A 13296-nucleotide genomic window follows, 5' to 3' on the forward strand; every position below is an offset into this window, starting at 1 on the left:
ATTTTGGGGGTATTTTTTAGTCCATCAATGGGAAAGTTGTTCACATGTGACATCACACATCCTTGTTGCATTGGCAAAGGGAGTATCTCCATCGCATTAGTGATTGCAATATTCAAATGCTCATAACTTTCTCAATATTTGTCTGATTTTTTCTCGAACTTTCTTTCTTCTTATTCTTTGATTTTTCTGTTTCGACACAAGGCTACTTGTTCCAACGGTTTCATTCCCCTTTAAGATTCTAATATACACGTACAATGTAGCTCAGACAGGGTAGTATGTATTAATGAGATGAACCTCATATTCTGTGACAGATTCTTCTGAAATATGGTCTCTGTATCAAATTTGTGAAAAGAAGAATGCTATTTGAAAACAAAACAATGCAAAAATTGTTTGGGATTGACATTAGAACCAGTGCCAATATGAATGACAGCTTAACGCTATGATACAACATGACTCATATGTCTCAGAAATGATTCAGTAATACTAAAAAGATGGAAATGGTTTAGAACTAACCATCATGGAGCCCAATGTGTTGCTTGGGAAGGAAAAGGAAATGGGTAAAAAAATGAGAGGATGTGATGCATGATCCTTCGAGATGAGAGCCAAGGGTTTAAACCATAAATGTCTACTTTCTCCCCTTTGCATATTTAAAGTGACATGAAATATTGGAAGATAATTTTGTATCGTTTTACACCTCAGGGATTAAATTTCAATATGAAAAAGCCTGTTAACTCTAGACCCTTTTCTGGCCTGCCACCCCTCCCCCAATCCATTCATTGTAATATGGTACAAACTATTCAAACAATGTTTTAGTACTTGGTTGAATGTCTTCTTGTTTTATCAAGATTAAAAGCTCTATTCTTTCTCAGACCATTTCATATTTGATGAATGGTCTCTTACCAGTTTGTGAGTTTTACCTCTTTTCCATATTTTTTAAAGTACACTGTATTATATCTAGCATTTATATCATGTAACGATTTTATTTTGTTCACATTAGAACAGATAAAAGAGAATTTTCAAAGTGTATGAACACTAAATATGTTTTTATTTTGTATTTTCCACTTGTAGACATTGCAGCTTGATAATGAACATGTCTTCTGATTATTATGATTGGTAAATGAGATATTATGATTGGGTGGAGGCATTATTAACAAAGAAAACATTTTGTGGTGCAGTGGTCTCACTTTCATTTCTCAGCACTGGTCTAATAACTTGTATTCTTTACAAACTGTGTTCACTTATTTCACTTTTGGTTTTACTTCTTTTTTTCATGTTTAAATTATAAGAAATGAAGTCTATGCTAGTGTAAAGGGGGACTTATAAATTGTATAGGGCAATTTCATTTGTTTGGCTCTTATGCTGGATTTCCCCTACAACGGCCGTACGGCGAGTCGGAAAAAACCCCGGCTGTTTAAGTTATTTTTATTCAAACCACCAACATGAAGCTGGTACAAAAAATTGTTAAAACGGCTGTTTTCAACTCGCAGTCCGGCGCCGTAGGAAATTGTGACTGCGCCATAATGTTTAGGCTGTTTCTCAAGGAGTTGCTCTTAAAATTCTGGTAGTTACACATACATGTAAATATGACCTCAACACCCTATTCCCATCTATAGCTTTTTGACCAGGCAAAAAATTAGTTCTGATGCAAGCCATCCTAACTCCAGATGGGAAAGGGTGTAACAGTTTTGAAGGACAAGTCCATCCCAACAAAAAAAATTGATTTGAATAAAAAGAGAAAAATTCAACAAGCATAACACTGAAAATTTCATCAAAATCCTATGTAAAATAAGAAAGTTATGGCATTTTAAAGTTTCACTTCATTTCACAAAACAGTTATATGCACATCTCGGTCGGTATGCAAATGAGGAACTGATGACATCACTCAGTCACTATTTCTTTTGTATTTTATTATATGAAATATGACATATCTTTATTTTCTCGTCATTGTCATGTGAAATGAAGTTTCATTCCTCCCTGAACATGTGCAATTCCATTATTTTAACATTTTGTGCTTCAGGCAAGGAGGTCCTAATCGTCAAATTCGTAAAAATTGAAATATTGTATAATTCAAACATTAAAAAAACAAAAGAAATAGTGAGTGACATCATCAACTTTCTCATTTGGATGTAACTGGCTCGTTCATATAACTATTTTGTTAAAAACAAGCGAAACTTTGAAATGTCATAACTGTCTTATTTTACATCCGATTTTGATGAAATTTTCAGCATTGTGCTTGTCTGATTTTTCTCTTTTGATTCAAATCAACATTTTTTCTGAGGTGGACTCGACCTTTAAGTACAGTGGAGGTGGGAAAGGGGTTTAAGTCACACTTGTGAATCTGCCCTCAGGTTTCTTCTCTTTAAACCACTTTATAATTTCTACAACTTCATCTTGTATTCAGATATAACTTGTACAGGCATGTACTGATGGTTTCAGAATTTTGAAAACCTTTTCTTTTCTTGATTACTAACAAGTCATAATATCTTTTTAAAGAATATATGCACTGAATTGTGGCTTAAATAATGCTTAGAAAAGACTTACAAGAATGAAGCGATTCCTTTCAAGCTGTTGTTTAATAATCATGTCTTTAATGTGAATCCCTTCTCCCCACAAATCTGAAAATCAATATTTTATGATTTATTTTATTTTCCTTTTTTTAGGGGGACAATTTCAGACAAATTCGCAAATATTTATCAGTGCAGTATACAATAAAAGACAGGACAACATACCAGAAAAACTGATGAAAATGTACCGTTTAAAAAACATGATGGCTTCATACCTGGTGGTTATTTGTATTCAAATTTTAGAATATCTATTTATTAAATTCTTATGAACACTAAAAATAATGATTACATGTATGTTACCAGGTACTCGATACATGGTGGTAGACTGTGGAGGAGGCACTGTTGATATCACTGTCCATGAAGTGGAGGAAGGACTCGGTACCCTCAAAGAACTTCACAAGGCTGCTGGAGGAAGGTATGGCTCAGTCAGCATCGACCAAGAGTTTGAACAACTCCTCACAGACATCTTTGGTCAAGACTTCATCGAGGAATTCAAGGTTTGTTTGGCCTCATTCTCAAAAGAGGAATTCAAGATATAGATAGGGTCAGATGCATAAAAAGTGGCAATTGCATATGATAGGCTTTTGCTTGATTCCGTATGCATGAAAATAAACAAGCAAATGCTTTTGCTAGTAAAGTTCTGTTCAAGCAAAGGCTAACCGACTTCTGGCATTTACTGGACGGTTAAGCTGTTGCTAAAAGCATATGCATAAAGCGAGCATTTCGCTTGTGCGTTTAAGCAATTGCTTAGGTTTTCCAAGCTCTGTCAGAGCAGCTTGAGCGTTTGCTTGATCAGGGTATTCATGTTTTTTTAATCATGTTTTTGCACTTGAGAGAGAACCCCAAGGTGTACTGTAACCTACATGTATTTGTTTTCTTCCTAATAAGTGTAAAGCGAATGCGACATATAGGCCTACAAGTTTATCAAAAAGAAACAAGTTAGTTTGACACCACATGTGAGGAAAAGTTGTTACAGGAAAGAAGCGGTAATTTGCATTGCCACACCTTTGTGTTCGAGTCCTGCCTTTTTTGTGAGTCGTGTTTGCACCAGCGTGACGTCACTATTGTTCAAACGGCTAGTGATTGCTTTCTCAAGGCAAAAAAAGGGTCTCTATCAAGGGCTTATGCATATGAAATAAATCAATTTGCTGAAGCATGATATTTTGCTTGGCAAGCTATTTCTTGTGCTTAAGGCAATTGCTTGTCAGCTAATTTTTATGCATCTGACCCATTGTTTGCCTCGTCTGTTTCACCTAATTATTGAAGGCCAAATCACCCCAACAAATGTTATGTTTCATTTTTATGAATAATTCTGAAACCAAAATTGTATCAATTTTCAAATAAGAAAGTTATGACAATTTGAATGTTTGCTTAATAGCAAAAATCGTATTATGCACATCCTGGTGGGTGTTTCATAAAGCTGTTCGTAAGTTACAAGTGATTTTAGGAATGACTGCTGACCCTGTCTTAGGAACTAAGGCAATGCCGTTAGAAATCTGGTGTGTATCATCTACAACAAGAAAGGATCACCAGTCGTGTATAAAGTCACTCGTAAATTTAAAGCAGCTTTATGAAACGCCCATCTGCACAGTATGCAAATGAGGGGACCATTGACATCAGCAACTCAGTGTTACGTATGTCATTATACAAAATATGGAATGTTTTAATTTCAGGTGAAGAGGCCAGCAGGATGGGTGGATCTGATGATTGCTTTCGAGGCTCGCAAGCGAAACGCGAGCCCCTGGAAGAACAACCCCCTCAACGTGTCGCTACCTTTCTCATTCATCGACTACTACAAGAAATACACCAATGGGAAACAGATGGAAGATGCCGTTAGAAAATACAACTTCAAAGATGTCACATGGTCGGCGCAAGGTAGGTTATTCTCTTTGGAGGCATAAGTATGACTGCCCTGCTCAAAGACGCAATGGTCCGTATTCTCAGAAGATTCAATTTTATCATGGTACAAAACCAAGTATTATGCCAATTTTTTTTGTATCATCGCAGTTCCCTTTAAGCGCTCTTTGCCAAAAAAGGCGTATTTAATTCGATTTATCTTACTGTACATGATGAAATAAGCATTATTATGTACAAAAATCTGCATTATCCTTGGTTTTCTACCATGGTACATTTAAAACCTCTTTTGAAACTACGGGCCAATTAGTCAGATACAATTAATTGTTAATTTTTGTAGTTTGTAGAAGCAGGTCCGAAGCTTTAAATTGATACACAACTGGTCAAATAAAGTATGTGATTCAATATAGCCGAATTTTGAGATGTTAACTCTTGTCCATGCAATATGAAACCTTGTGAATAATAGCAATATTATTGCAGACAATTCTTTGAGCTCTTCTGAAAAGATGATGGCTTTAAAAAGACAGGCAAATGATAATATTTGATTTTTACTTATATATTTAGAGTGACGTCATGTACAGAAAAACCAAATATGAATTGGATGAATAAGTTACTAGTTTATGCCCTCAAGCAAGATATGGGGTATCAGTCCGCAACATCAATGAATCAATGTTTAGGGAGGCAATTTTCATCACCATTTTTCATTTATTTGATATTGATTGGCTTGAGGAGCCACCGATGTTTTTATTCTATTTTGTTTAATTTGAAAAGCAAAATTACATAGAAATTTAACTCTGTTAAGTACCTTTTATTTTTATAAAGATATTTAAATGTACATTTATCAATGCAAGCATCAGTTTAGCACCTAACTTGCATTACATACTTGTAAATACATATTTATTTTCAGATACATTCCTATCGAATGTTATTTGGCTTTACGCATGTTTTTTTTTCTTGCTGTTCTTTAAATTGAATGTTGTTTAAGCATAGGTACTAAAATACTGTACTGAATGACTTTATATTTGTGTGCTCTGATTTGCTTTGAGCTTAATACTGTGACATATTATTGTTTCGTTGCATTAAACATACATATAGTGGCTTATACAAAACAATCAATTTCCACAACATGTTGCCAGTATCCATATACATGTACATCCAGTTGCCCATATTTCATTATTAGAAGAATTGAGTATATATTGTCACTTCATGTAATTTTCTATGAACAATAAATCCTATAATTTCACAAGTTTTTTTGCTCCATTACATGTTGCATATGTCAATGAAAATATATTCAATCACCCTTGTTTCATTCATATACGGGGGGGGGGGGGTGATTATTTTGTATTTAAACCTTCTATCTCTTTCCATTTTGTTCACTATCAAAGGCTCAGATAAAGGCTTTACTTATGAAGTCAAGTTGTAAGACAAATACAAAGTGTTCCTTTGCTTACGCTTCACCTTGTGAATTATGATAGTTCCCAGATAATATTTGAACATTCATATACTGTACATAAAGTTATTTATGTAAAGTTCTTTTACATATTAGGATGAAAATGACAATATCGTGGAGAATATATGTGCAGTATGTTTTATTATGATTTTACTTTCAATTTTTTTTTTAACCTGGTACATACCTTGAATTATCACACATTTTACACATAAACACCCATCTGCCATTTCTCAGAGCGCATGTCATATCATATCATGCAAACATATTTGACATCTTCAGCTTCCGCACTGACCCATTAACCATGCTTTCATCCTAACATGCCACCCTCCTCTTCTCTCTTGTCTCATTGTGTTCCGCTCTTGGAGTTCCAGGTATGCTGCGGTTCACACCTGAGGGTATGCAACGGCTCTTCGCTTCCACGGTGGATAGGCTCATCACAGGTGTGGAGGAGGTACTTAGCTCACCGAGCCTGACTGGAATCTCCTATCTCTTTGTCGTGGGTGGATTTGCCCAGTCAGCTCTCCTGCAGAGTGCCATCCGCAAGAAGTTCAGTAGCCAGCTGAGGATCATCATCCCTCGTGACCTGGGTCTCTCCATCTTGAAAGGGGCTGTCCTGTTCGGCTTGGATCCATCAGCGGTTCGGGTAAGGCGCTCAAGGCTCACCTACGGAGTCGGTGTCCTCAACAAATTCCAAGCTGGCAAACACCCTGATGACAAGAAGGTGACCAAAGACAACGTTGACTGGTGCAAGGACATCTTTGATACATTCGTCCAGGCTGATGAGTCTGTGGCCGTCGGGGACAAAGTGACACGAAGCTACACACCGGCTAAGCCATCCCAACAGGCGATCATCATCAACATCTACTGCAGTGACAGGGAAAATGTGAGATTCATCACGGATGAAGGAGTTCGTAAGTGTGGAACCCTTCACATCGATGTAAGCGATTCACAGTATAGTGGTATGAAGGGTAGAAGAGAGCTTCAACTCACCATGCAGTATGGTGATACAGAGATCAAAGTCAGCGCTCTTGATGTCCCGACAGGAAAGTGTGTCAAGTCAAACATTGACTTCTTGAATAAGTGAACAGGACTGAGAAAAGTGGACTTTATAATTATATATAAATATATATATATTCTTCAGTTCATGGTGCTTCTGTAATGTTAAATAACTTTTGTGAAATAATGTTAAGGGCCATCCTGAAAATAGAACTTCGGGTACCTATTTTACACAGAGTGCACCCACTAGGAATACTCTTTGCAGTTCACTTATGAAAGGGTATACAATATTCTCCAAAGTGAATTGACTATCAAAATTAAGCAAATTGCCTGCTGTTCTAAATCCACAGAGTAGTATGTGAATGGCTAATATATGGATTTGGTGTTAAACTTGATCTCAGTGTCTTATGTTAAATGTTGCAATGAATTTCTTCCAGTTTGTACCATCTATTTAAATTCAGTATTGAAATAGGAATGCCATTCCTCGCACACCAGTAGGTCTTGCCATGTTAAATGTAGTGCTCCTTTTATAGCATCTGATTCTGATGCAAGTAAAGTGTCTTCTGTTAAATCTTCCACTCTAATGAAATAACCTCTGTGGGATTCCAAAACTAATCTATGCATTCCACCGTCTTGCCTTTTAAAATATTTGCTACCAACTCATGTCACCAAAGTTTGCCCATTTTCTCTTGAAATGTCAGTCATTTGTTTTATGCCATTGCATGTTGTATTTATTATTTATCTATACACTCTGTATCTCAGGCATATTTGTTATGTTTATTGTTTTGAAATAAATGTAAATATTACATGTTCTTTATTCACACTGATATTGTACTGGTGTATCAAAGTCATTGAAGATGTGTTGTCTGATAATGTAATGATTTCTATATTTGTCAGTTGACCTTCATAACTTTTGCTTCTTTTTTTTTGGTGTCTTAAAGAAATCAAATTTGTAAATAATCTTTAAGACAATCTTTGTAGGCCAAATCCATCCTACATATATTTTATAACAATGATCAAATTTTTGGCATTTTTAAGTCTTTATTTTTTTTCCTGATAATGGTGATAAACTGGTGGCCCGTATTCTGAACTCGGGTTTAAATTGAAGGGCCTGGTTTAATGTTATCGTTTAACTATGGAGAGCTGGCACAAATTTATATTAGTACATGCTCAATTTATTAACTCTTATAACACTCAAATTATTTATAACTGTCTCACAATGATATCTGAAATATTTTCTTCATTGTAAAAGCAAAGGAAAAACATATAGTACATATAAGAAATATACAATATAAGGAGAATTGTCGAGTTTTTGGCTCCCATAATACTAGCACAGAGTTAGACCATAGTCTAAGTTAAACCTGACTTCAGAATACGGGCCATTATGCTTGTATGAAAATGAGGGAGACGATAATGGATATGTCAAAGTCTCCTTTCATCATTTCATTTTGTGACATTTTAATTTGATTGACTCTGCAATAGAAAAAAAATGGGAAATAATACATCCAATTGACTTCAAATTGTCAGTGCTACATCTATTTTTCCTCAAAATTCTGTTTCTTTGAATAAAATTGCTTTTGATGTAGACTCATGTCTTCCATGTTAAAAGTGGAGGCCCCCCCCAAAAAAAAAATGAAATATTTAAGAATAGGAGAAAAAAACTACTCAATTAAATGTGAATGCTGCTTCATAATTTGATATCAGCTGTGTATATAAGTGCCTACCTGTTCAAAATTTGTATTTTGTGATAATATGTACATATTTCATGTATGGATTATTGTAACACAATATATAAGATGAATGAAATGGTCATTGATTCTAGTTTTAGTATATACTTGCCATGTTATCATTTTATATGATATTTTGCATTTTATAATATGTAAATAAAATGTTGTATTCCGGAAACAAAAAAAAGGTAGAATATCTTTGTAATTCCAATTCAGGTGTAAATTAAGAAAATTTTGAATATGATGAGGAAGATGTCTTTTTATGTGAAGTACAAACTCACCCCCACTCCCTTATTGATGAATTTTCAAACTTTTAACATTTAAAATAGACTCATTTGGAAAAGGCACAAGAAATTTTGCATGACAAACAATTTATTTCAAGGATTGCCGATACCACAAAAGGATCCTTTTCTGTTTTTACCAGCATTTCATTTTAATGGTTAAACTACATACCATATTTTCTCTGGTAGAAAAACCTTCAGGAGTAGTAGTGAAGTACTTCACTCACTTACATCTTTTTTTTTTCTTTCTTAACCAAGATTGTCGCTAAGAATTTAATAGTGTAATACCCCATTTAGCATGGAAATTGGTACAAAACAAATTGAAGGGGGAGTTACATTGTACAGTTGTGTAAGTGTATTCATCCAAAAGCTTTGTATTTCTCAGTAAACAAAGTCATTAGTTCCTTGCATGTCAGTCATTAATTGCGATATTTACTTTTTAATACTGGTTCATTTTTAGTGTCTGTATTTTCTATAATGGTTTGTCTGCCATTGTGCAATTTATAAAGCCATCATTATTTGTTCCTCTCTAAATTTATGGCAATGCATACAGTAAGGTGAAGCCCTTGAATCAGAGAGAGGAGGGTATGTTATAATCTTGATAATCACACACGTGTATACTCCAATGAAATGACATTTACAAGAAGAGGGGGTGTTTCACAAATATTTAAGTATGACTTCGATTCACACTTAAATGCCGACATGATATGTAACACGCAATCTTATTGATGGATATATGGTAATGCGCGTCCTTTGCGGATGATTTGACCAATGAGGTAATGTCTTCTATTCCGTACGCAACTAGGAATTTAAGTCTAAGTCATAATTAAATTCTTTGTGAAACGCCCCCAGGTTTGATTAATAATTAAATGATACTTGCAAATTCATGTATCAATTTCAAATAATACTCATCAGTTAATAGCTTTATGTATTAAATGTAATGTGTCTTATCCTCCACTACATTGTAACCTTTATCTAGACATGGATAAGTTTTGGAAAATTGATTTCGTTCTTTTTTTTTTTAAACAATTGCTGTTGGGTGGAATTCCTTTTCTCTCTTCATTTTATTAAAATGCATCCAAATTATTTGACTTACCTGCTACACACATGAATTTCAATGAATATTGTGTTTCTGTGAAGAGAGACTCGTAGACAATTGAGGCTTTTGACTGTGTGAGTCTGGTTAATTTTCCTTGAATTATATCGGTGCATGACATTAAATTGTTTGGATATTTAAACAGTACCCTTTGTATTAATGTAGAATATTTTTGTAGTTTTACACTTCTAATCAGTAATTGTTGATAAGCCTACTATCTTCCTTTATTTGTAGCTCTTCCTGTATCTGTATGTATATATTTAACTCTTTACTACCTTATTTTTATCCATCAATGTATAGAAGTTCAAATTTGTATCTCTTCAAATATAGTGTGCTTGGAATAGCATCAAAGATAATCTCATAATTTACAATTTAATCTGTAGTAAATATACAGCTTTTTTAACATTGTAATTACTTGTCATCCTTATATGAATTAGCTATTGTTATATATATTGTATTCAACTACTTTGTAACGCTTTGTATGTTATTGTTATACTTACAATATTTTGTAGAAATCTATGTACCTCATGTTTATGTTGTATCAAGAATCCAATAAACTGTATTACTGATTCATTTATGGATGATATTGTGTATGCCTTGTTTCTATTTCTCTTGTGAATGATCAATTGATGGGGGTCCTCCTATTTTTATTTGCTTACTCTTGTTTATAGATAGAGGCGTGCAGTGGCTCAAACTGCATCCGAACTGGCATCCGAACTGGCACTTGATGATGCGTAATGGCGCCTAAAAATTGAATTGGCGTGACAATTTATATTTTTGCACCACTTTGGAGGCAGTTTGAACCACTGCATGCCACTAGGCGCCACAGCCACTTTGCATTGGCAAAAAGTGGTGATGGCCCAGTGGACTCCTAGCATTTAAGTGAAATAAGGTGCAAAAGTATGGGGACATTGTTTGTGGTTACCGTGTCCATGGATCTCCCTAGCATTAATGAACCTATTTTCATTCAAGTTTTCTCAAAGTTTCATTGATTTATATTTTTTATGAAAAAGGGCCCCTGGTTTCAAGGCTTTCATTCTCCTTTGAAGAATGTCTTCACTCACTGAAGGCATTTTTATCCATTAAACAATACCAATGGAAAGTGATTATCCAGGATTTCACATTGGCTGTATTGAACCACACATACACATTTGTGTAATCCACAAAGATCTCTTCTGGTACTGTACATCAAAGACTGGAAAATATGACATCTTCAATCAAAATATTGTTATGAAGATCTACTATTATTTTATTAGATTTCTGCTCATATAAAAAAATACACAATGGTCAGAAATTTCATGTATATATTATCTAAAACATTTTCTCTGACATAAAAATTATACAAATGAACAATTCATCTTCAGCACTTCTCAATCTTTTAACTTTGCTCCTCAATTTTAAGACCCATGTATGACAAGAAATGAAAATTAAATTAAGCTGACTGTTGCCTCTGTCCACTACACTTATGCCACCTACATGTAGTGCTATGTAGGAGCCAAATTCAAGCTTGCCAATTTTTTTTTTAATTGAGTCTTTATTCTTTTCAATTGCGTTACATTTTTGTATAAAACAAAACTTCTATTCAATATCCCATGGCCAACACCGGGGGCCAACATAATGGATTCCCAAACCATTAATTGAGAAGTGCTGATTACTAGACATACTCAAATACATTTTAGGTGTATTATAATGCCCCCATGTGCTTGGCAGATATTTGTAGTCTTTGGATGATCAGGTTTCTGAATGCCTTTCCACTTTGGGGGTTTTGTTTCTGCCCATAACTTTCTAATCATTCATATGGAGAGGAGCATTGTTGCCTTGTGGATTAGTCTCCGGACTTTGAAACAGAGGGTCGTGGGTTCGAATCCCAGCCATGGCGTAATTTCCTTCGACAAGAAATGTATCCACATTGTGCTGCACTCGACCCAAGTGAGGTGAATGGGTATCCGGTAGGATTTTTTCCTTGAACGCTTTAGCGCCTATTAATATGGCGGCTCAGCTATAGCCGGGGTAATAATACAAGTATGCAAATAGTAACTAACTGCGCTATATAAATGGACATATTACTATTATTATATAAAGAATGGGTTATGTTTCATAAGGAGTTTAGTATGACTTAAAAGTCATGCCTAGTGCTGACATGCATATGATATGTAAAACGCATTCTTATCGATTTACACCACAGTAGGGGCCTAGCAGGCAACCTCTTAGCATGATTCGACCAATGTGGTGATGCCTTTTATACAGCATGCAACTGGAAAGTTAGTGTGAGTCTAAGTCACACATTACTCTGTGAAACATCCCCCAAGTGTATGATTTGAAAATCCAACATTAAACACACTATGAATGTTTTGTCAACTTCTAATGATGTCATCACTGTTTCATTTTTTTTCACACAAATTAATTTTTATACTAACATCAGCCATCACAGAATAACACATTAGCTTTTCCGACTTTAACAAGTTTATCCCATTCTTACTCAGATTACCAAGAAAAAGCCTGGATTAATAATGGTCCACATTCTGGACTCAGGATTAACTTAAACCTAAATCTATGTGATAAACATGGGGAGCCAAATGTGACACAAATCTCTATATTCAGATGATCAACTTATCACATTTTGCCTTAAAAAACAACAAACTAAAACCTGCCTTAGAAATATTCATCTATATGAAAAAAATTCTTTAAAAAATTAATAACCACAAAGATAATGCAAGGCAAATCAAACACTTAGTTTCTTCAGGCTTGGTCCCACTACACTTACTAATGCAGAGAGGATGTAAAACGGAAAAGAATCTTGCCATCCATTGGAAAACGTTAGGCATCCAATTTACTCTTTGCATACGTGTCTCATACGCTCTATATCCATCGAGCATCCATCCACTTTGATTTCATCGTTCACCCATTTTGTCCATTGTCTGGAGCGGATGAAAACGGATGGAGCCACCCTGAAATTTTACTTGTCTGCTGTATCCGTTATGAGTACGTTTTGTGTCCGTCAACCAGTGGGACCAGGCCTTTAAAGGCTTTAATTCTAGCCTAGAGACCATGGCTCATATTCTGAAGTCAGGTTTAACTTAAACTCAGGTTCAAAGTTGTGGTTTAAGTATGGATAGCCAATTGTTACATAAATCACTAACAGTAGAGATATCATACTTCAGCTCATTTGGCTCTCAAATCATTCATAACTGTCTAGGAAATATAGATTATTGTCTTCACCATCCATGAATCAGGAAAGAGCACAGTAAACATAACATAGAACTTAATAAAACAAAAGTGATACTTTTGGCTTCCCATACTTACACCACAACTTTGAACCTGAGTTTAA

At 34.9% G+C, this 13296-nt stretch overlaps 1 protein-coding gene across 2 annotated transcripts in view; it reads left to right on the forward strand.

Moving 5' to 3' along the window:
• Positions 1-10545, forward strand: part of LOC121424810 (heat shock 70 kDa protein 12A-like) — a 30273-nt gene extending 19728 nt beyond the window's left edge. Inside the window, exons 5-7 of one of the 2 annotated variants that reach the window (XM_041620601.1) lie at positions 2868-3061; positions 4238-4439; positions 6234-10545. In XM_041620601.1, coding sequence (XP_041476535.1) covers positions 2868-3061; positions 4238-4439; positions 6234-6952 — 1115 coding nt within the window. In that variant the 3' untranslated portion in view covers positions 6953-10545. The remainder of the gene's footprint in view (positions 1-2867; positions 3062-4237; positions 4440-6233) is intronic. The other variant, XM_041620602.1, reaches the window with a different exon arrangement.
• Positions 10546-13296: the final 2751 nt, after the last annotated feature.

Source organism: Lytechinus variegatus, chromosome 12 (assembly GCF_018143015.1).
Source record: "Lytechinus variegatus isolate NC3 chromosome 12, Lvar_3.0, whole genome shotgun sequence".
Taxonomy (NCBI): Eukaryota; Metazoa; Echinodermata; class Echinoidea; order Temnopleuroida; family Toxopneustidae; genus Lytechinus; species Lytechinus variegatus.